The following is a 23,446-nucleotide window of genomic DNA, read 5'->3' as shown; positions in this document are numbered from 1 at the left end:
ACCAGGTTGATCAATGGGTGAACAGCACCCTCTGGTGTATTCAGTGAAAACTACAGCTCTGGGGAGGCAAAGGGGTGCTGAGGAAAGATAGTCAAGTTTGAGGAATACCCCCCACCCCATGTTCTGGGTATTCTCAAGAAGAGAATTCTACAACCTCTGGAAGAGGGATGATCCTAAACTGCAGGTTTCTCTGTTGTGGGAGTCCCCACAGGTCCTGACCCCAGTGGTCAGTCACACAAGACCTAGCCACTTGGGCTCTTCTCCGCTTCAATTTTAGAGCTGAAAAGAATGTATTACCTAATTCATGGGTTCTTGATCTTTTGGGCATGTCATAGACCCCTTTGGTAGTCTTGTTGAAGCTGTTGGATCCCTTGTCCAAATAATGTTTTTAAATGTATAGAATAAAATGCATTTTGTCAAAATATGAATTTAATCAAGTTCACGGGCCCTACATTAACTAGTCCAACCCACACATTTTACAGATAAGAAAACTAAATCCTAGGGGCGGCTAGGTGGTGCAGTGGATAGAGCACCGGCCCTGGAGTCAGGAGTACCTGGGTTCAAATCCAACCTCAGACATTTAATAATTACCTAGCTGTGTGACCTTGGGCAAGCCACTTAATCCCCACTGCCTTGCAAAAACTAAAAAAAAAAACAAACAAAAAAAAAAACACCCTAAATCCTAGAATGGTTACATAATTCATAATTAGCAGAGGGAGGATTTGAACCAGACTTTTAGAATAGATTTTGTTTTTTTCCTCTACAACAGTTGTGGTAGGGGAGGGTTGAATGGGAACCCCAGGGAACCCACACTCCCATGGGGCTGTCACAGCTGAGGGTGGAGAGCAGGAAGCCGTTCTCACCTTGGGCGGAAGGAGGAACAGGTGGTGAAGGGTCAGGGGAAGACGGGGCTTCCTGTACTACTACTCACTTGCTCTGTTGCTAGCTGGCACTCTTCCTGGCTCTGCTCATCCCAAGTTTATCCCCCACAAATGGCCCAGCCCCCTGAGGGCATCTCCTATGAACTGCAAGGTGAGTTCTTCCTTTTCCCCACAGGCTAGACCCCTAGCAGGATGACCTCAGAGATCAGGGGGAAGACCATGTGCCAAGTCTTCCCAGATACCCCTTCCCCACATCCCTTCTCATTACAAGTTCCTTCACTGGCTAGGGGCAGACCTTGGGAAATCGGCTCAAGATACCCTGAATTGTCTCCCCTTCAGACTCTTTGATCCTCCTGCTTGTCCTTCCCCAATCCAAAGGATCCTCAAGCTCAGTCTCCAGCCCCTTTAGAGACCCCAGAACCAGGAAGCCCTGGTGCTTTTCCCTCCCAGCAACTCCTGCCCCTGTCTGGGTAGAACCCAGACTGCAGTGACCTCCAGAGGCCTGGGCTAGGGTGACCTGTAGTGACCTCAGTGGGAGGCCAAGAGGACACCAGACATCTACGGCTGGTCCCACAGATGAGATCACCAGGTTTCTGTGGCCAAAGGAAATCAAACTACTGCTGATTATCCAGATGTATGAGAGAGAAGGTGCTGAAGAGCGAGACCGAGAGCGAGTGCTGGTAGGGTTTGCTAGAAAGGTTGGAGGGTTGGGGGGGGTGGCTTTGCAAGGACGGGAGAAGTGGGGGTCAAGGGGTGCAGTAGATTGGGCCAAGTGAGGGAAAGGGATAAGGGCAGTGAATGAATGAAGCAGCTATGACTGGGGTCTGGGGTGCTATGGTCACATGAGGTCCGCACTTCTAGGAGACTGCTGACAAATTTGGTCCCTCTCTTTCTACCCCACCCTCTCAGGCACTGCTACCCTGGAGAGCCTACTTACTTCACACCTCTCTCCCCCTTCGGGTGAGTCCCTACCCTTCTTCACCAACCCCAACCTCCAAATTCTAGCTTCTGTCCCCTAGGCTCTAGGCTGGCCAGGGTAAGAGGGGATTTCCGTAAACAAATATTCTCTGAACGACTGACAAGATGACTGATTCTTTGCTGCTGTTGTGGTCTGTGTACTGAACTTGGTCATGGGCACAGGGATGGTGAGCCTAAGTTTGTGTTTTATCGGAGGAGGCAGTGGCCAAGAGACAGGAGGAAACTGCAGCTAGTGCTGGGAAGTGGTTGACTCAGTTCTTGAGCCATCACTGTTGGCACCTTCAGTGTGCTCAGCCTAGCCAGGAAACCCCTGGAGAGACAGAGGGACCAAGCTGAGCTGAGCCAATATTCCCCACCCCCCACCCCCCATAGGTGGACTGCACATTCAGTTACCTAGAAGTGAAGGAGATGATTCTTCAGGAGATTCCCCCCCAGGTGAGACTCTGCTTCCAGAACACCCCAACCACAATTCCCTGATTAGGCTGCTGCTCTTAACTCCCCATCCTTTTTTTAAAAAATTTCCAATTAACAGAAATTTCCCTTTTTTCTCCCTCCTCCCCTCCCCCCAAAAGAAAAAATGTAAAAAAGTATATGTAAAAAAAAAATCTATAGTTGAAACAAATCCCCACATTTTCCCCAATCAGAATTCTAAGACTCATTCTGCACCCTGATTCCATCTCTATCTGGAGGCATCATTCCTGGTCCTCTGAAATCCTGCTTAGTTATTGTATTGATCATGGTTCCTAAGTCTTTTAAGAATGTTTCTCTTTATTCTGTTGTTAATGTTTAAGCTGTTCTCCTGGTGCTGCTCACGTCCCTCTCTATAAGCTTGTCGGTCTGTCCTTCTCAAGTTCTCTGAACAGAATGTTTCATCATTCTTACCGTATGTAACTTCGGCTTTTCGGGCTTGTCCATTTCTAACATGGAGCTACCCATGAGGGACCTTTTGATTCTTCGCCTCTCACTGATTCCATTAGCAGAGTTTTCATTCTGGGAAAAAAAATAGTTCAGGATGGTAGAAAAGAGCAACAGAGTGATTGGCATAGCCTCTCCTATTTTAAAGATGCAGGCAGTCAATTAAAGGAGACTTCCCTCACGCAAGTAGTAGAGGATGTAGTGGGCTCCATGTTGGGCAAATGGCATGCTCAAAGAATCCTTCCATGGTAGAACTGGGCTTGTTCAGGAAACTCGAGTTGCACATTATAATAATATTCTATTACATCCATATGGCATAATTTGTTCAGCCATTCCACGACTGATGAACTACCTTCCTCCCCTTCGATTCTAGTTCATTGCCACCATGGAATGGGCTACTTTAAATATTTTTGTATATAAGGTTCATTTCTCTTTTCTTGACATGGTTGGAGTATTGACCTGACTGGATTAAAGGACGCTCTCAATTTAGTAATTTATGGGGCATCCGCTATAAATCGATTTCCAGAATGACTGGACCAGTTGATTGATTCAATGCGTATGTCAACCCACCTGTTTCCCCCAGCTCCTCCAACAATGGTCATTTCCCCAGCTTTGCTAGCTTTGTCAATCTGATCATTGAGGTAGAATTTCAGAATTTGCTTTTTTGTACTTCTCGAAATGATAAGTGATTTTGATCATTTTTTTTTAATCTGGCTATTGATAGTCTGGGTTATCTTTTTTCTGCCTATTCCTCTCCTTTGACCCTTTAATCAGAGTGGGGAGGGCATCAGCTTTTCTGAACCTCAGGTGATGATCGAGCTGGAGTTGCTACCCAAGCTGACAATGAAACTTCCTGCTCTTGGGGCCCTGGAACAGTTGGCCTTACACATGGCCATGTCTATCCGGAAGGTGTTCCCAGACACTTCACCCAGGTGAGGGCATTCTGGGAGCAGGGCCCTCTCCTTTCCCTCCCCCACCCCTACCCACCTAGAACTGGGCACCCCCAATGGGCACCCCCTTAGGCAGGGACTTCCCTCTCTAAGCCAGAGGTGGTGGTCTGTTTCTCCCTTCCTTCTCCCACCCTCAGAAAACTATTCCGGAAGTCTCCCTCAGCCCTGTTGGCCCGACTGGAGAAGCGAAGTAGCTCCCTGGAAGAGGTGACACTCGGCAGCCTTGGTCCCTGTGGTGAGGAGGTTGGGGAGGGATGGGGGGCTGGACTGACTTTTTGGATCTCAATATCCCATCAGTTCTCCATTGCTTCCAAGTTGACAAGGCACTTTCCTCACTTTCAAAGGGCAACTAAGCTGTGCAGTTGATTGAGAGCTTGGAATCAGGAAGATTCATCTTCCTGAGTTCATATCTGACCTTGGACATTTATTCTAGCTGTGTGACCCTGGACAAGTCACTTTACCCTGTTTGCTTCAGTTTCTTCATCTGTAAAATGAGCTGGAGAAGGAAATGCAAATTATTCCAGTTTCTCTATCAAGAAAACCCCAAATGGGGTCTCTAAGAGTCAGACCCAACCGAACAACAAAATTCCTCACAATTGTATGAAGTTAGATGGAACAAATATTACCCTCATTTTAAAATGGGGAACTAAGACACAGAGCTGCCCAGGGAAGTGATTTGCCCAGAGTTATACAGCTATCAAGTGGCAGAGTTGGAATATAAATTCAAATCTTGGGACCTCTCTTCTCTCTTTCCTTCCCTTCTCTCCTTTTCTTTTCCCCATGATGCCTTGGGAGGGAAAAGGGAATTGGAGTCTCCAAACTTGAGCCTTCAACAAACATTTATAAGGTGCTTTTCAACCTATTAAATCATCAGCTATGTAAAAGCAAAAAAACCCTGCCCTTTTTATTTTTTAATATTCCTGACAAGGACAAAATTTTCAACATAATTAGGGTCTTAATAAATCCTTAAATTTGTTAAATTGAATAAGTGCATTAAATGAGAGGTAGAAGTAGAATGAACCAAATGTAGAGGCTTTTGTCCCAAATTTGTCCCTCCTTCCTTGTCTCTCTCTGGTGCTTGCCTCCCTCTGAATCCTCACAATGTGGACATTTTCCTTGACTCTAGGAGGATTCTCTGAGACCTATGCTGCTCTGTGTGACTATAATGGGTTCCCATTCCGAGAGGAGATCCAGTGGGTGAGACTAGGACCCAGCAAACATTTATTAAGAGCCTACTGTGTACAGATGCCTGGGCTAGGCACAATTTATAGCTAAGAGACTGTCCCTGTTTATGGGCTTTGGAGTCTAGTAATTTCTAAATGGGTCTTGGGGGGCAAGGATGAGGGTGGAGAAGGGGTATAATGATTTATGAGAAGTTTGGTATCAGGGGCAAGGATGACATTCAATCCCCATGAGTCAGTGAAAGTTGGGGAGGGAGGTACCCCAGGAAGGGTACCCTGAAGGTGACCCTGTGTACTTAATGAGCCCAGGATGTGGACAACATTTACCATAGCCAGGACTGTCGGAATTTCAGCCTAAGAGATTTCAGCCATCTACACAGCCGGTAAGAGCCAGGCACAGACTTAAAAGGGGGGAAGCTGAAAAGAAGCAAAAAGAATAGGAGGAACCCACTTCCACTAGCCTTCTTAATATCATGGGATTAGGGACGGCTAGGTGGCATAGTGGACAAAGCACCGGCCCTGGAGTCAGGAGTACCTGGGTTCAAATCCGGTCTCAGACACTTAATAATTACCTAGCTGTGTGGCCTTGGGCAAGCCACTTCACCCCGTTTGCCTTACAAAAAACAAAACTTAATATCATGGGATTTAGATCTAGATGGATCTTAGAGATTATCCAGTCCTCCTTCTACAGATGAGGAAAATGACCTAGAGAAGGAACATGACTTTGCCCAAGGTTCTTCAGGTCATAAGTAGTAAAGTGAAATTTGAATGCAGGTCTTCTGGCTCCAAGAGCAGCTTGATGCAATGGATAGGAAAAGGGGGAGGGGAATGGTGTAATCAGGAAGACTCATCTTGAGTGCAAATCTAGCCTTATTCACTTACCAGATGTGTGATCTTGAGTAAGTCATTTTACCCTATTTGCCTCAGTTTCCTCATCTGTAAAATGAACTGGAGAAGAAAATGGCAAGGTGTTCTGTCTTTGCAATGAAAACCCCAAATGGGGTCATTAAGAGTCAGACAGAACTGAACAACACTTCTGGCTCCAAATCCATACTTGCTCTTTTGGCACCCCCCCTCATCTTTGGGGCTATTTCCCATTGGGAATGGTAGTTAGGAAATCTGGGTGGGATGACCTGGACTTTCCCTGCCATTTGTGACTTGCAGGGTGGAGGGAGTTCAGGTTTTGTCCCATCTCAGAACTTGGTACTGACTGGACACCCCCCCCACCTCCCCAGGGATGTTGCCCTAAGCGTAGCTGCCTTGTCATACAACCTCTGGTTCAGCTGCCTCTCCTGCTCTGACCTCAAGCTGGTGAGGAGGGACCTGGGAGTGGAGGGAGGGAAACAGGACCAGGAGAGAATAATCATTTATGAAGCTCCTCCTGTGTGCAGTGGAAGTGTGTGTGTTGGGGGGGGGGGTATGTAGAGAAGCGGGTGGCAGAATGCAGGGTCTATCAGTGGGCCTCTGAACTCACCACCTTTTGCCCTATTTGCCCACTCTCGCTCTCCCCAGAGCCTAGAGGTGTCTGAGCAGATCCTCTATATGCTGAGCAAGTCGTCTCGCCTGGAGGAGCTGGTACTGGACCACTGTGGTCTGAAGGGGTGAGGAGGGGGGGAAAGGGAGGCGAGGGATGGAAGGAGGGGTTGCGTGCCCCCTCCCGAGGCTGGAAGTCCCAGCGTGCCCTCTCTCTTGCCCACCCAGGGACTTTGCACAGCGCTTGGCTCAGTCCCTGGCGGAGCATCCCCGTTCGGCCCTCGCTGCGCTTAGCCTGGCCGGGAACCCTCTGGAGGACCGAGGTACCAGCGGGAAGCCTGGCCCTTACCCTTTCACTCCTGTGCCCACCCTTACCCGATCTCAGCTCCACGCTCTAGTGGGCCTGGAGCCTGACTGCACCCCAAGCCTGGCTGGGGTCCTCCCCCTTCCCCAGCCCCTCCTTTGACCCCTCCTGCCCTGCCTCACTGGGGGAGCCTGACCCTTAGGGGTTGAGTGCGAAGGTCCAGGCTGATGCCAGCTGGCTAGGGGGCCCTGCGACCTCCCCCATTGCTCGAGCCTAGGTTTCTTCTGGATCTAACTGGTTATCTCGGCATATTCTCTCTCATTGTTGCCTTTGTATCCCCCAACGCTAGTTCCTAGCTTATTGTAAGCGTTTAATAAATGCTCATGGATTGACCTCTGACCCACTATGCTAGGCGTTGGGGGAGGCAGAGTTTGGGTAAGATCACCATAGTTCCTGACCCTTAGGGAGTTCTGGCGAGCCTTGGGAGAAGATGGGTCGATCTTAACCTGAATGATGTCCTGGGCTGGGGCTCCAGCAGCTCCAAGATGCCTGTAGAGACCTGGGTGGGTACTTAAACTGATGCTCATGCCCTCACCACCACCACTAAGGAGCCACAGTCTTTCCTCCCTCCTTCCAATTCCCAGGAGTGACAGCACTCAGCCGCCACCTGGAAAAGCGTCCCAAGGCTCTGAAAAGGCTCAATCTCTCCCGGACAGGGTTGACCGCCAGAGGTGGAGGTGTGACCCGAGTTGAGGGGGGCAGGGTTGGGTAAGGGGGCAGAGCCGGGAAGCAGGGGGAAGGGAGAGGGGGGAATACAGCCCAGAGTCTCTCTGAGTGGAGAGGCAGTAGGGCTGGAGGTAAATCCCGCCTCCTGATCTCCCTCCCGACCCTCCTGCTTGGCTCTTCTCTTCCAGGGATGAGTGCCCTGGGGCAGGCCCTCCTCAGCAATTCTGCCTTTGCTTCCTCCCTAACTCACTTGGATTTGTCTGGGAATCCTGGGGCTCTAGGGATCACAGAGGATGAAGGAGTGAGTAACCCTGACCTCTAACCCTAGGAGTCCCTGAGTCCGGACCCCACAGAAGCATTGACAGTGGGGTCAGTCTATAGCATAGATCTTATAGAAACTTGAAGGAAACTTTTACCTTCTCCCATTTTTACAGATGAAGAAACTGAGTCCTGGAGAGGGAAAGTGACTTGACCAAAGGCAGGACTAGAACTAGAGTTAAGGTTTCTTCAGGGTCTTTGCTTCTGGATTAGACTATCAGAGCCTAGTAGGGGGGGTCAGAATGGTGGTCTGGGGATGGTTCCTGCTGAACAATTGTGTCCTCCCAGGGCCTCTACAGCTTCCTGAGTCATCCCAATGCTGTGACACATCTAAACCTCTCAGGGACTGACTGTGCCCTGGACACTGTAAGGAAAAAAACCCCACTGTTTGGGGCTGGGGGACAACACGGGGCTGGAAGGAAGTGTGGGGGAGGGTGAAGGAAGTGTGCCCTAAGATGCTGCTGGAAGAACCCTGGACGAGAGTGTAGGTGGACCGTGGTAAAGGGAGCTCTGGACACCATCCGGGCAGCTCTGGACAGCAGGCCCTCAGAACAGAGGGACTGAGGAAACTAGATTCTGCTCATGCCATCAGATGGAGGCCTCTGTTGGCTCTCAATCACCCTGGTCTCCTTTCCTCCCTCCCCAGTTGTTCCGGGCACTGAATCGAGGTTGCTGTGCCAACCTTGTTCATCTCGATGCTTCCAACAACATCTTCTCCCACGTGTAAGAGGAGTCCTCCTATACTAACTGGGTTCCCCGCAGGACCCCAGGAAGGACAGGGTCCATTTTAATTTGTGGATGAAGAGGGAGGGGGCTGTTTGACTTCTCAGCTTAGTTAGGCTCCCCTGAACCAGGCAGTTCAGGAAGAGAGGGAGGACTGTTCCTGGGTCAGGCAAAGGATAAGATAGAACAAGTTAGTATCCACAGCTTAGGCGAAGGGCCATCCCTGATCCCCACCTTCCCTCTTCCCCAGAAGGAGCCGGGCAGTGTCATCCTCACTACAATCTTTCTTCAGCCGGGCAAAGTCACTTCACCATGTGGGTTTGGCAGGAACCAAGCTACCTTCAGAGGCTCTAAGGTGAGTAATGCTCTCCTCTTTTCACCTCCTTGTCCTGGAGCAAAGGGCAAGCATCCATCCCTCCAAGGAAAGCGTCGGTCTATTGTCCATGAGGGACAGACATGGTGGATGGCTCCTGATGAGTATGACTAGGGCCAAAGGGATCCAAGAATCATGGATTTATATTTAAAAGGGACCTGAGAGATCATCTGATCCCACTCACCTACCCCCATTTTACAGATGAGGAAATCAAGCCCATGTAGGGGAAGGGATTTTGCCTAAGGTCATGCAAGTAATAAGTGACAAATACATATTCGAACTCAGGTCCTCTGGCTTCTATTTGCCATGTGATAAAAGAGTAGACTTGAGATCATCTGTCCTGGGATCAAATCCTTTATGCAACACATAATATAGAAGTCATTCCCCTCATGTGAGCCTCAGTTTCTTCATCTGTAAAATGGGAAGTTGTATTTAGAACTGCTTCCCTACTTTCATAGGAGTCTTCTTCAAGGCCTGGCCCTCAATACTCAACTCACCGATATCCACTTGGACCTCAACACATGTGAGGTGAGACCCCTGGCCCTAAACCCCATGTAGTGTCCCTGTGCTTCTAGCCCAGAGAGCATGAAACTGAGAGGTGAGGATGCTGTGGTTGTCTATTATGGGGCTGCCAGGGCCATAACTAGCTAAAACTGCCTGGGGGAAATTAGACCCAAATGAATTTGGCCCAGAGGATGTTCTCACTTTAGGGGATACAGAATGTCTGGAGAGAACAAGCTATACCCCCAGAGTTATCAGTTCTGTGCCTGAGGGGATTAGGGGAAATGATAGGTCCCAGGAGAGAAGTTTCATGTCAACAGGACTTCGATGATGGCAGCTGGCAGTGGTTGCACTGACACCTCCAAAAGGTATCTAGATAGAGGGTATATACAGGAAAGAAGCCCCCCCCAACACCATATTAAAGTGGGCAAAGCCCCATTCATTTCATGCTAGCTACAACTTTGCTTGTTAGGTCACTAGGGAGGTGAGGTATGGGTAAGGGAAATTCTCGACATCTTCAAGGTGGCTTGAGCAAGTCTAAGGGATGGAAAAGAGACCCTGACAGTGCTCTATATGCCTCCCTCCCAAAAAAACAGCTTCGTTCAGCTGGTGCTCAAGTGATTCAAGACCTCATCTTTGACATCAATTCAGTGAGGGCCCTGGATTTGTCAGACAATGGTGAGAATTACAGAAATGGGGACAGGAAGAATTCCCTTTACCACAAGACCTAGGAAATTTGCCCTCTGGCCAACTGCTGAATCTCCATTCCAGGCCAAGCTGTTGACCCATAACTGCCCCCAGGCTTTGTGCCCAGAACTTCCTAAATCCTTCTCCCTACCCACTTCACCCTGTCCACTGAGAGAGAGAGAGAGAGACCGAACCTTGTCTCAGGGTGGAGGAGTGGAGGGGTGAGAGGGTGGAGGGAAATGTTGAAACAGCTGCCTTCTAACTGCTCCAGGGAAAGAGTCTGCTCAGCTCTGGAACTCAGAATTGCATTAGCATGGGAGAAAAGAACAGCACATGGCTCCCCTCCTCCCCTCTCCCCAGGCCTTGTCAGCTGAGCTGTGATTGTCTGTTCCCCAGGTTTTGACACAGACATGGTAACCTTGGTGTTGGCCATCGGGAGGAGCAAGTCCATCCGACATGTGGCTCTGGGGAAGAACTTCAACATTAAGTCAAAGTAAGGTGCACCCCCTCAATCCCACACCCTTATAAAGGATTGTGTTGACCCTTAAGCCTCATTGACTTCCCAGTTTTGTCATTTCATGCCAATATTCAGAGCTTTCTCTATTTTAAAAAATTTCCTGAGGATGGCGTCCCAAACTGGAATCCCAAGTTCTTCCTAGACTTTCTCAATGGCCTAGTGTTTAAGGGTCCGATTCAACGGTTTTCCCTGTCCCTCTCCTGCCAAACCAAGATTTCCTGACTCCTTTCCTCCGCCACTATCACTTTATCTGGGTGTCTTTCCCTGTTCTCTCTGTCTTACCCCTCTGTGTCTTTTGTAGTTTGGAGGATGTAGACCCAGAAGATAAAAAAGGTAGTGCGGTTTATTTATAAGAGAAAAGAGATTATAAAGTCAGAAAAAAATACAGAAAGCTTAGATTGTTTGACATGTTGAAAAAAAAGGAGTCTATCCAGTCCCAGATTTAATAGAGCCTAAGCTTTCTAATCTAAGATATAACCACAGTTGTCCAGACCTAGCTTGAGTTGTGATGTGGTCTCTGGATCCTTCTGAAATCCAGAATAGCATCCCACACAACAGTCTTGAGTCCAAAGGATTCAGGTTGTTCTGTTCTCCAGTTCAGGCTCACTCTCAGCCAATCAGGAAGCCTTCTCTCCTAATAGCACAGTAGGTTGCGGGTACTCTGCCCATATGAGCAAAATCACTTCCCTCCCCCTTCAAGAATAAAGACTGGATTCATTGAGTCTATTTAAAAAAAAAGACTCCCATCTGATAGTTTTCAATTTTTATACTTCCACAGTTTGATATCAACCCACCATCATTTCCTTCTGTTGTTTCCTTTCATAAGCCTCAGTGGTTTCTTTCTCACATGATCGGGTTCAATTAATGAGCTGTAACCCCAGCTCCACAACAGACATACATGAACCCCACACCGACAGCATGTCCCCTAGATCTGAAGCCCCTCATGTTCCCAGGGTTTACTCTGGTGACCTTAGGGCCTCCCCCCACCACTCTCTTTTCCCTTCACAGGGAGTCCCTCGGGGATGTGCTACACCGAATTGTCCAACTCACCCAGGATGATGACTGTGTGCGTATGAAGGGAAGGGGCAGAAGTAATTAAGTGGTATATTGTCCTACCAGAACATGAAGCCCCTGCCATTGGCATCATTTTGGAGATACCCCCAACCTCTGTCAATAACTCCCCCCCCCCATTCCCACAAACCCAGCCCCTACAGTCTCTCTCTGTGGCCGAGTCAAAGCTGAAACTGGGCACCAGTGTTCTGCTGAATGCTCTGGGTAGCAACCCTAGCCTGACATCATTGGACATCAGCGGCAACGCTATGGGGGACACAGGTGCCAAGATGCTGGCTAAGGCCCTGCAGATCAACACCCAGCTCAGGTGAGGGGGGCAGGAGGGGAAGATGGGCATAGGCAAGGTGGCAAGAGGGCTGGAAACAAGAAGTTAGAGCAGGGGGTGCAGGGGGGAGCTGGGCTGAGGCCAGTGGAGATGTCTCTGTATTGCCCTTGCTACCCTGAACCCTAGGACTGTGATCTGGGACCGAAACAACACCACAGCTCAGGGGTTCCTGGATGTGGCTCATGCCTTAGAGGGGAACCACACACTGAAGAACATGCCCCTGCCTCTGAATGACCTGACCCAAGCCTACCGCAGCAACCCAGAGCGCACCTCGGATGCAATCCACCAGGTCTGGAGTGGGGTGGGAAGGAGATGGGATTGTGCGAAGATGGCATGGGAGAGGCAGGGCCCTCAGGCCCTCTGTGATGACCCTACCACCTTCCCCCAGATCCAGGCTTGCCTCTTGAGGAATAATCACACACACAGGACCCTGCCCGACCATGCTTTCCGCTTGCAGCAGGGAATTGTCACCCGATCTTCTGAACAGGTCTAACCCAACATCCTGTAGCCCTTTTCCCTTCCCTGGTGGCTCTCCTGTACCATGGGGAAGGGACTCAACTGAGCTAGGCTGGTCTTGGAATGAATAGATCAGTCCAGACCTTGGTGTCTTGAGGCAGGGAGAACAGAGAGACCCCTGACCCTCCTGCCTATTGCCTCCAAACTTCCTGTCCCAGACCCTCCTTTATCTTGTTTTCCTGTTCCTGGAGCCCCCTTCTCTTGATTCTCAGCAACAACAGGGCACCCAGGGTCAGGACACCAAGGTCCTTGGGGGTAAGTGAAGATTTGGGGGGGCTTAGGGAGCAGGTGTCAGAGACGCATCTTCCCCCACTCCCAGATGGTGAACGAAATGTGCCTGACAGTACAAGAGCACATGGAGCTGCTGGGCTGTTGGCCCAGCCCTCGGGGTGAGGCTGCCCTGCGCCAGGCTGAGGAAGCTATCCGTGATGCTAATTTCTCCATCAGTGTGAGTTCACCCACGCCAGTCCCTCTGGTATCCAATCCATGCTTTAAGCTATTGATGGTCTACTTAGCCTGGCAGCAGCCTCTCTCTTACATAATAATAACAATGACAATAATAATCATAGTAATCGTATTGATGCATCGGTTTAAGGTTTGCAGAGAACTTCATGTATATTAACATATTTGACCCTCAAAACAATACTATGAGGTAGGTGCTAGCAGTGAGACTGAGAGAGCTTTTTTTTTTGGTGGGGGGGGTTGAAAGGCAACAGGGTTTAGTGGCTTGCCCAAGGTCACACAGCTAAGTATTAAATGTCTGAGACCGGATCTGAACTCAGGTCCTCCTGACTCCAGGGTTGGGGCTCTATCTACTGTGCCACCTAACTTCCCCTTGAGAGAGCTTTTAATGAGCTGCCTAGTCAAACAGCTAGTATGTGTCCAGTGTAAGATTTAAATTCGTGCCTTCTTGGCCTTAAGTCCAGCTACTCTAATCACTGTGCCATCTCCCTGTCTGCCTGCCTGTCTGCCAATCCCCCATCTTATTGCAACTATATCACTAAAGGTATCAGCTGAAAGCACTTCCCACCCAAGCCAGAGTGTCAGAGTCTAGGGCCATCCTGGGCTGGAGTCAGCCTTCCTCCACAGACCCTGGATCCTCCATTTCACCTTCACTCCAGATCCTGCCTGTTCTATATGAGTCTGGAAACTCCCCATACCACAACAGCCAGCTGCAGCAGAAACTTGAGATCCTCCTGGAGGAGGTGGGCCAGGCCTGTCACCAGGAAATCCAGGTGACCTTACCTTTCCCCTTTGCCAACCATTCTCCAAAGACTGAATGCATAGGGCTTCCCTCCCTCCAGAGCTCATTCATAACCCTACCTGGACATAGGTCTTCCAAGGGTATTGCCTGGGGTCTCATCTTATCTCTATCTGACTTACCACAAAAGCATGGGAGGTGAAAGTCACTGACTTTCACCATAGGCTGCTGAATCCTAAGAGAATGAAGTAAGTAATGAGGGATGTCCTTATTTTAAGACTAGAGTTGGGTCAGGAAAGTGTCCTTTATTGCTCCCTCTCTGAAGTTCAGTGTCTAAGGTTTCCCTCTGCCCTCTGAAAATGCCTCATGCCTTCAAAAACCAACCGGTTTCTCCATTTTTTCATATCCTCTGACCCTAATGCCCCTTTTTCATGTAACTTCTAACCTCTCTACTTGTCCTCAGTCTTTTGTGCAAACCACACTGGACACAGTTCAGAGCCTATGCCCGAGGGTGATGCAGAAGGCTGGTCGACGGGAGCAGCTGAGTAGTGCCATCTCAGGCCAGGTCAGCCGGCAGGACCACCTGGGCCTCAGCCTACTCTTGGAGCAGCTTCTCAATGATGCCTTCAGCAAACTCAAGTAGTATTTTCCCCCATGGGATTCTGGGAAGGGAAGAAAAGGGAATGGGACAGGAGGAAGGGAATAATGCAGCAGTGGAAGTCTGGACCTCAGATCCATTTCCCACCTTTGCCAGTGAGATCCGACTGTCTATCACCGCAGCTGCTGCAGAGAGAATCATTGCCCAGGTAGTGGAAGACCTCAGTGCTGCCCAGAATCGACTGGTAAGCCTAGGGGAGGGAGAAGAAGCCTTGGTAAGAGAAGGAACTGGCAGTGAGGCACCTAACCAAGAAAGAGAGGACTCAGGGTTAGAGGGGAGGATCTGATGTTCTGTCTACAGAACATCCCTTTCATCCCTATGATCAAATTGATTGTTTGAGGTCACCAGGTGAGATCTACATGGAGTCAAAGACCTCTACTTCTTCCTCTTTCCTGGTCCTCCTTTCCATTGAGTAGTGCCTCCTTGAAGAGTAGATATTTTCAGAACACAACCACCCACCAGAACCTAAGAATTGATAACTGCTTCCGTGGACTTGGGGCAACACTTCAGAGCAGCACTGTCTTCCTGATTTTAGGTGGAAAGCTTGTCCCAGCACACACCAGAAGCACCCCCTTCCCCACTTCTTGCAGACGGTGCTGAAGCAGGGGCCAGGAAGAGTGGGACACTACTACAAAGGGGAGATAGAAGCCCTGGAGAGGGGGAGACCGAAGGCCTCTCTACTCTGGGGGAGGTAAGTGGCTTCTCACACTAGCTCCCCTTCCCCACTGATGATAGGAGCCCCGAGGGTCTGGATTCTCTAAGGAGAGGAGTACATGCTTCATATCTCACCTCTCAGTTCACCTCATTTGAACAGTAATCTGGAATCACAAGACTAGGACCTAGTGCCTCAAATTCCCACTGGTGAATTCTTAAATTATCCAAATTCTCAAGACAGTCTGACCTCCGAGTCACTGGGCTTCAAAACTAACAAGGTCCTACTTTGGCACTTACTCCTTTTGTCCCCTGGGCCTCCTGGACCCAGGAGGATAGCCAGGCCAGCCAACAGGATGTCCAAAGTGACTCCACCTTTTTAACTCTTTGTCCACGCCCCCGCTTTCCACCCACTTCTACAAGATTTTGAGCCCAGAGTTCCCCTATCTCCAGAGCACAGTGACTGCCCTGAAAATAGCATCTACTTTCTGACTTTATTTGCCCTATCTGTCAAATGAGGCATTGGATCAGATCTGGGAGTCTTAACTCTTCTTGTGCCAGTGACCCCCTGTTTTTAAATGAGCAAAAGAAGAATCAGAAAATTGCAAAGAAAACCAATTCTATTGAAGTTCAGCTATCAAAAATATTCTTTAAAACAAATACAGAGTGCATGTTAAGGGTCCCCAGACAGGAGGCCATCTGGGGTGTCTTCCTTTTCTAAGTGTCTATCAGCCCCTGACTGAACTGCGAATTCCAAATTCCCAGAGTTCTCCTCTTAGAGTTGCTCCATTCTTCAGGGAGGCATGACCTGAGCCTCTAGACCTTCTGCCCACTTCCTCCCCTGGAGACCTTCTGTGCTGAGGCAGATGGACTGAGGCCCGGTCCTGTCCTTCTTCCCCACCCCCAGGACAAGGTGGCCCAGTGGAGAAGAAATAAACACAATCAGAGCATCCGGCCCACCCCTGCTGTCCGAAGTAAGACCTGGGCCCCGACCCTCTGGCCCTCGGGGACTTTGGAGGGGAATGGAGTACGAAGGAGTTTTTCCAGGGCATCATCCTCAGGGCAAACCTGGCAGAAAGAGTTTTGTGCCTGGGGCCGAAGGGGCACTGCTCAGACCCAGACTCTCAGTCCCTGGGGGCCTTGGCCCCTACAACCCCTGAGTCATGAGCGAGCCAGCCACGGGGGAGAGCCAGGGGCTACCAGGGCCGTTCCAGGGCCCCTCTCCCCACCCTGCTCAGACCCCGGCGCCGGGACTGACTGGCCTGGAAGGTGAAGGGCGGCATCCGGTCGGGAGGGCCCAAGCTCAGCCTCCTCCGCCGCTCCCAACCTCGCCCGGCGGGGAAGCCGGGCCGGGGGCTGCTGGTCGGGCCTGGCTCCGGGGGGCTGCTGGTCGGGCCTGGCTCCGGGGGGCTGCTGGTCGGGCCTGGCTCCGGGGGGCTGCTGGTCCGGCCTGGCTCCGGGGGGCTGCTGGTCGGGCCTGGCTCCGGGGGGCTGCTGGTCGGGCCTGGCTCGGGGGGCTGCTGGTAGGGCCTGGCTCCGGGGGCTGCTGGTCGGGCCTGGCTCCGGGGGGCTGCTGGTCGGGCCTGGCTCCGGGGGGCTGCTGGTCCGGCCTGGCTCCGGGGGGCCCAGGCCCGAGCCGCTTCAGCACCCGGGCCAGCGCCCGGGCCCGCCCGGGAGGAGGGGGCCGGGGGCGGGGCTCCCCTGCGCCCGGGGCGGGGCTCCCCTCCCCCGCCCGCTCCCTGCCCGCCCTCAGTCTCTCCCCCTCCCCGCAGGTCCCTCGGAGGAGCCGGAGTCGGAGCCGGAGCCCGAGCTGGCGGCGCAGGGCGAGGATGCGGAGCCGGGCGGGCCGCGGGCGGGGCCGGCCCCCAGCCCCGGCGCCCCCGGCCCGGCCCCGCCGCCCCCGGCCCCGCCGCCCCCGGCCCCGCAGCCCCGCATGGACCTGCCGCTGGCCGGCCAGCCGCTGGACCACCCCACCCGGGCCCGGCCCAGGCCCCGCCGCCGCCACCGCCAGCCGCCCGCCAAGGTCCAGGTGAGCCGGGCCCTGCGGCCCGGGGATGCGGCCGGGAGGGGGGGGCCGCCGCTCGCCCCGGCCAGCCGGGGGGTCTCAGGGTGCTGCGGGGCCCGGAATCAGCTGGGGGTGGGGGGAGGGGCCGGGGTCTGCGGGCACCTCCCCGGGCATGTCACCTCGGCTGTGGCCCCGGGCGGACGCGTGCTGAGGCTGTGCGGGGCCCCTGGACGTGCGGCCGGGCCTGTGTCCGAGGCAGGGGGGCCGGGGCCGGGACCCACGTCCTCCAGCCTGGCTGCTCCCGCTTCAGTGTGTGTCAGGGTGGGGGTGTGGGGGTGACTGGGGGGGTGGAGGGTAGAGGGTTCCCTTGTATCTGGCTGTCTTCTCTGTGTTCCCGGCAGGAGACGTGTGTGCGCATGTATGTGGAGATGCGGGGGGGAAAGGGTGGAGATGGGAGATGAGTGAAGGCTCTAAGAAAGGTCTCGGTTGGGGGGTCCAAAGTTTCCTCATCCCGCCTCTGACGTCCCCTCCGGCCTCCCCTAGCCTCCTTGCAAAGCTGAGCCACCTGGACTAAGATCCCCAATCTGGCGCTTCCCTGGCCCAGCCCCCTCCAGCTTCTCTGGGGCTCCACATCTAGCCTCCCCCTCATCTTCCCACAGTGGCACAGCTCAAGGCCAGGCAGGTAGGGGGAACAAGAAGGCAGGAGCTACAGCACATGGGTTGACTTAGCGCCTGTATGCAAGGAGGAGGGCCTAGGGAGCAAGAAAGGAATTCTGGTAACTGAGGAAGTGTTCCTGGAGACGGTGAGATGTGTGCATGGAGGCATCTGGCCACACTTGGAAGACCTGGCAGCTTACCCTAGGCCGGGAGGGAGAAGGCAGGCAGGCAGGAAGCTCAACACACAAAACAAATGATGTGGCCGCCTGGAGACGCTAGAGGATCTGCCTATCTGCTGGGATTCTGGACCTGGACAGTAAAAGAAAGGACAGAGAACCTGGGAGCCAGAGCTCTGAAATCTAGCCAGTCAGCCTCCCTCATCCCCCCAAAAGGTCACTGCGTGGGTGGGAGTTTGAGGTGGGAAGGAGGAAAAGGAGCCAGCCTTGGGCCTACTTGCTTCCATGAAACTGCCTCTAGGGTCCCGAGGTTCCTATCCAAGACCCCTTTCTCTTCTAACTCCCTGCCTCCACCCAAACACTGCTAGAAACCATTCCTCCCGTGACCCCAAAGCACCAGTGGCCCCGCTGTAGTCTCCACTTTTTGGACTACATAGGAGTTCAGACAGAGATGAAGGGTGAGGTTGGTTCCTCGCCCCCAGCTAGACTGCTAGCCCGGCCCGTGGCACTGACAAGGACAGGGCCCCCTCATCTTTCTCTCCAAGGTTCCCATGCCCTGGACTTCTTGCCCTCTGTGCCTGCCTTTTCCCTCCCTCCCCCCCTGCCTGGCCTGGAGCTCTGCGAAGTTGAGGGGGAGGCTTGCTACTGGGGCCAAGAAGAATCGAAGAGGTGGGGAGGAGACTGAGGCTGCCGAGGAACTGGGGGATCTTCCTCCACCACGTGGGTCAGCCATGTCATGATGCCAAGTAGGGGGGTTCTGCAGCAAGCAGAAGGAAGGGGAAAGTGGTAGGAAAGAGAAGGCTCCCTGGCCAGTCTGACGCAGCAGGAGAAGAGAAGAGGGAGTGGGGGGGAGGGGGCTGAAGGATAGAGGGGAAGGAACGCTGCAGGGAGCTAGCTGCTCAGAGCAAAGGCTAGCGCTCCAACTGGGTGCTGGGGAGGTAGGAATGGTGGGTGACTGTGTGAGCATGAATGTACCTTTGGTTGTGTTTCATTTTCTGCGGGTTTATGTGAATGGTGATGCGAATGTGACCATCTATGGGAATATATGACTAGGGCTAACTTTATGTGACTCTGTGTGTGTGTGTGTGTGTGTGTGTCTGTGAAGAGCTATGTGTGACAATGTTCTCGTGCCTGTATGTACCTGGTTCCATTTGTTCGACTGTGTTTATGATTGTTTGTGATGTAGGCAAACATGGACATCTCTCATAGTCCCTCTCTTAACCATCCATCATCCTACCCCACCCCACCCCCTTGGGATGCGTGCCTAGCCTTGTCCTACCCGAGACTAGGCAAGAGGAGATTGAACCAGGAACCAGGACTCCTGGGTGCTCAGGAGGTGGGAAAGGTGGGCACTAGTCATGTCAGTCCCTGCCAGGGGCTCTCCCTGCTTCTGCTCCAGCTTTCCTGGCCCAGGAATTTGGCCTGGGAAGGAAAGAGCCTTAGTTCCTGAGGTGTCCTATGCCCCCAGGTTCCTCCCGTTGTGCCTGAGGAGGAGAATGGGCTCAACGCCCGAGTGGATGAAGGTGTTGAGGAATTCTTCTCCAAGAGACTGATTCACCAAGAGAGACTGTAAGTGACCTAGGAAGGGGAGTGGCCAGGGCTGCCAGGGGAGTCAGGAATGCCTGGCTAGAAGGGACCGTGACTATGAGGAGCCAGCTTGAGTGTCCAAGGCTAAAAAAACTTGAAGCTGAATGTGTTTAGGGCAGGGAGTACGGGGGGCGGGGGGTTGCCTTTACTCAGGAGTGAGTGGGGCTTGGAGGGTTTAGGCCTGGACAGTGATTAACTCCAGAACTGACCTTGGTTAGTCACCCCCAGATCTTGGATTTGAACAACAGACTCTAATCACATTGAACAAGTCTGACCATGTCACGCCCCACTCAGTCAACTCCAGAGGCTCCCCGTTGCCTGCAGAACCATTCTCCTGTACAGTTTCTTAAAGCCTTTCACAACCTGCCTCCTTTGCAGACTTCTTACTCCTTTCAGCCTACTACCTCTCCCCTAGTCCCTGATGCAGTAACACTAGCCTCCTTGTTTCTTAATCTTTCTTTGAATCTCCATCTTTTAGCATAATAGCTCATACGGTAGGAGACTAATAAATGCTTATTTTCCAGAGGCCAGGATTAATGGGGATTGCAAGTGGCTATTTCTGGGAGTAGCCGGGAATGTCAGTCTGTCAGTCAATAACTCATTCCCACTATAGTTGGAAGTTTCTATAGCTAGAAATGGTCATGATTAAGAGGAAATAGCCGAGTTAATTAGCATTGGGAAAGGCCTATGTCTGGGAATGAGGGGCACCAGAAGTAGCCAAGTAGGAATGTCCGGGCAGGCATGGGAGCAACCAAGCCAAGAGTAGCCAGACTGGAGTAACGAGTCAAGTGGACAGTCTCGTAGTCAGGGGTAGGAGTGGCCAGAGGGTAAGGACCCTGGGAACGCTCTTCTGTGATCCCACTCCATTCTTCTTGACTTTTGGCCCCATAGGTGGCCCCCTCAGGATGCAGTCCCAGAACCTGGGACCCCGGTCAGCTCCCGAACACTCCGGAAAAAACTGGGCACCCTTTTTGCCTTCAAGAAGCCCCGGTCTACCCGAGGTTCTAGGGCTGAACCTGACACCAGTCCTGGAGCTCTTCCCCGACCCCGAAAAGCTGCATTCACTGACCTTCTCCGCCCACCCAGCCGGCCCGGCCGAACAGAAGAACCTGGAGTTGAAGGGGGTTTGGAGGGAATACCCAGTTCCTCCCCAGATCCTGCCCGTAGGAGCCGCCCTCGTTATGCCAGAGAAGGCAAAGCTCACTCTATGATCCTATTTTCTGCAGATGAGGAAGAGGCCCTAGGTGGGCGCCAGGAGAAGGTGAAAGCCCCCCCCCCCTTTCTCATTTCTCCAACCCCAGAGCTGGATGCATGGTTTCTGTTTTCACCATCTGGGTGAAGCATCCTTGTGCCCCACGCGGAGGCCCTGGGTGAGGGATGGGGGCTGCGCTGGAGCTGTACCCCTTCTAAAGCTACCCTGACTCTCCCAACTTCCACAGCGTCGACCCTTGGAGCGAGGAGACACAGAGGTGCCTCCATCCTTTGAACAACGAGTACATGTCATGCTTCAGCGAATCGGGGTGGGGAGGGGAGGTGGAGGAGGCGACAGTAAAAGGAAGCAGGTGAGATGGAAGAGACGGTGGGATGGCCAACACCGACGAGGGTGGGAAGGGGCAAATACCCCAATCTACATGATCAGAGGAAGTGGTCTGTGGGTGACCGGGCAGCCTGGGGAGTATCCTGTGGGGGTAAACGTGGCCCTTGGAGTGAGTGGGAGGAGGGCAGGAGAGGGGACCTCTTCGATTCACTATCCCCATTCTCCCCCAGAGCAAAGATGGGGAGATAAAGAAAGCCGGCTCAGATGGTGAGTGGGGATCTCTGCTTGGAGTAGGAGGGCCTGGGAGTCAAAGCCCCTCTTCCCAGCTGGGCCAGCAGTCTTCCCTCCTCACCCCTACCCCCACCCCAAGTGCAGGGTGGCAGAATTGGGGTGGAGCCCTGGGACACAGGTAGGGAGACAAAAGACCGTAGAGCTGCCCAACCCTCATTTTCCAGGAGACATCATGGACAGCTCGGCTGAGTCGCCACCCCTCTCCCTCAAGTCCCGAACACACTCAGTGTCGGCAGGTAAGTGGTGAGCAGTGGACCTCTCTGGAGAATGTGCAGGCCTCTTTCTCTGTCCCTCTCCAAACCATCTTCCCTGGAACCTCAGATGAATACAAAGCCCTGCCCCACTCAAGACCAGAGGTCAGGGGGGTGCTCTCTGTCTTTCTGGAAAAGTTGGAAGCCATAATTGGCTGAGAATTGAGGCCATTCCTGACTTCTGCACCTCGCTCCCCCCCACTCTCCCTACTCAGACTCAACATGCCGTCCAGGACCAGGAAACCGGGGGCCAGAGCCGGTGGCCTGGAAGGCCCTGGGCCGGCAGCTGAATGCAGAGCTCAGAGGGAAGGGCTGGGACCGGCCAGGACCCCGAACCCCTTCCCCTAACCTGCTTCAACCTGAGCCCAGCTTCTCAAGCCCCTGTCCCAGTCCCATCCCGTCTCCTGGGCTGTCTCCCCGAAGAGCCAGCAATGCTGGGAATGGCCAGCTCACCCAGGACCCTGCCCTGGGAACCAGGAGCGAAGGTATGGCTCAAAAGCTCTTTTCACAATAGCCAGGCAGACTAGGAAGCCAAGGTCAGAAAAGGTTCTCTGCCCTCAAGGTCGCAGTTGAGATGGAAAGTCAGTTGTTGGATATTTAATAATATATTTAGAGAATGGCACATGGCAGGATGGGTTCTGTCAGTTCGACCCCAGAACAGACCAAATATGGAGACCACAGAAACAAAGCAGACCTCTGAGAGGCAACCTTGAACTTGGGCACCTTTCAGCATCGGGGTTTTGGGGGTTTTGGGGTCTTGACTGCCTACACTTTTGTGTATGACTGGAGGAGTGGTCAAGGGGATGGACTCTGGGGACAACTGCAAAATGGGGAGAAATAATAGAGCCTCTGGTGGAGCCATGGTTGGTACAATACCTTGTTCTAGAGATGACTTGTCATGGACAAGTCTGTCATAGACAGACGAACGGGAACTGGGCAGCTGGAGACTCCAGAGAGGAGCCAGGACAGCTAGAAATAGGGCTCGTGGCTGGAGACAGTGGTGGGACCGACTTGGAGTCTCCATCCTGGAAGGCTTTGTACTCTCCTGGGGATCTGGGCATGGGGGGGGGGTGATTGTGGGCAGTGGAGAGCCACTGACAACTGAGAAGATCAATCCTGAAAATGAGCCATGAAGTGCCGGACTAGGGCGGGGAGACACCAGCGATGCAATCTGGTCAAGATGCGAGCCTGGAGTGGCCAGGGCCATGGGAGAGGCCAGGGTAGAGAAACAGCTTGGGGTGTCCTAGAGCGTGGTGGTGGTGACAACAGCAGGGAGGCAGCACCTGAAGGCAGAGCCTTTGGGGTGTCTCATTTGATCCTCCCCACAACCTCCAGACAATCATCTGAAGCCCCGAGCTGTCTTGGCCACCAGGAGAGCTGTATCTGTGCACGAAGAACAACTCCAGGCCCCGGCAGGTAAGGGAAGGGATGCTTCAAGTAAGGTACTAGGGACTGAGGAGGGCGGGCCTGGGAAGAGCCTGGGACCACCTCCCAACACCAAGAGCTCCCCACCTCCCTCCTTCATCCCAGCAGCTACATCTCCCATCAGAGATCTGCCCCTGAGGCTACACCGCTCTCCAGTCCTCAAACGTCGTCCCCGGGTTGAAGACCCCTCATTATCACCAAGCCTGGGTAAAGAGGCAGGGACTGGGGAGGTGGGCAAGAAGCCTCAAATGGAAGATTAGAGATGGGGCATGGGGTGGGGGGTCAACAGAGCTGGGGTTAGGCATGATGTGTGCCTCCATCTACAGGGTCAGCCATGAGCACAGAGCCCCGGCTGCTGCTACCAGAGGATAAGCTGCCCCCAGAGGTGCCTGCCGGCCTGGAGTCCATCCCTTTGACCACCCCTCCCCTAGCCACAGACCAAAGAGTGGGCAGCCAAGCCCCTGATACCCCCAGTCCCTGACCTAATCCTTCACCCTCACCCCTTTGGCCGCATGAGATTATTTTATTAAAAAACTCAAACCTCACTCTACTTATGGCCTCACTAGGG

At 52.8% G+C, this 23,446-nt stretch overlaps 1 protein-coding gene and 1 long non-coding RNA gene across 7 annotated transcripts; one reads left to right on the top strand and one right to left on the bottom strand.

The window, feature by feature from the left end:
• Positions 1–894: 894 nt before the first annotated feature.
• On the top strand, positions 895–23,418 carry CARMIL2 (capping protein regulator and myosin 1 linker 2). Of its 6 annotated transcripts, none has more exons than XM_074202320.1 (39): positions 895–1,032; positions 1,458–1,561; positions 1,791–1,841; positions 2,232–2,294; positions 3,582–3,706; positions 3,862–3,959; positions 4,851–4,921; positions 5,215–5,288; positions 6,141–6,216; positions 6,418–6,506; positions 6,607–6,701; positions 7,327–7,419; positions 7,597–7,709; positions 8,015–8,092; positions 8,373–8,449; positions 8,703–8,804; positions 9,281–9,350; positions 9,920–10,001; positions 10,407–10,503; positions 11,536–11,593; positions 11,733–11,905; positions 12,050–12,212; positions 12,312–12,410; positions 12,759–12,887; positions 13,561–13,674; positions 14,104–14,279; positions 14,395–14,482; positions 14,834–14,989; positions 15,857–15,923; positions 16,722–16,978; positions 19,256–19,356; positions 20,266–20,635; positions 20,814–20,936; positions 21,142–21,178; positions 21,367–21,438; positions 21,669–21,938; positions 22,789–22,869; positions 22,984–23,085; positions 23,205–23,418. In XM_074202320.1, the coding sequence occupies exons 1-39, from the start codon at positions 993–995 to the stop codon at positions 23,357–23,359; spliced, it is 4,389 nt and encodes a 1,462-aa protein (XP_074058421.1). In that variant the 5' UTR covers positions 895–992; the 3' UTR covers positions 23,360–23,418. The 6 variants fall into 6 exon arrangements, with proteins under 6 accessions (XP_074058421.1, XP_074058414.1, XP_074058409.1 ...); XM_074202313.1 differs by having other exon boundaries at positions 8,700–8,804; positions 22,987–23,085; XM_074202308.1 differs by having other exon boundaries at positions 8,700–8,804.
• LOC141499691 (uncharacterized) lies at positions 13,110–15,579 on the bottom strand. Its single transcript, XR_012471728.1, has 3 exons — positions 15,250–15,579; positions 14,386–14,488; positions 13,110–14,302 (listed from the first exon to the last, which is right to left on the bottom strand). It is a non-coding gene; the product is annotated as an uncharacterized LOC141499691 (long non-coding RNA).
• Positions 23,419–23,446: the final 28 nt, after the last annotated feature.

This window comes from Macrotis lagotis, chromosome 1, assembly GCF_037893015.1.
Source record: "Macrotis lagotis isolate mMagLag1 chromosome 1, bilby.v1.9.chrom.fasta, whole genome shotgun sequence".
NCBI lineage: Eukaryota > Metazoa > Chordata > Mammalia > Peramelemorphia > Peramelidae > Macrotis > Macrotis lagotis.
The sequence above is the reverse complement of the archived record's forward strand: the minus strand, read 5'-3'. Positions and strand labels throughout refer to the sequence as shown.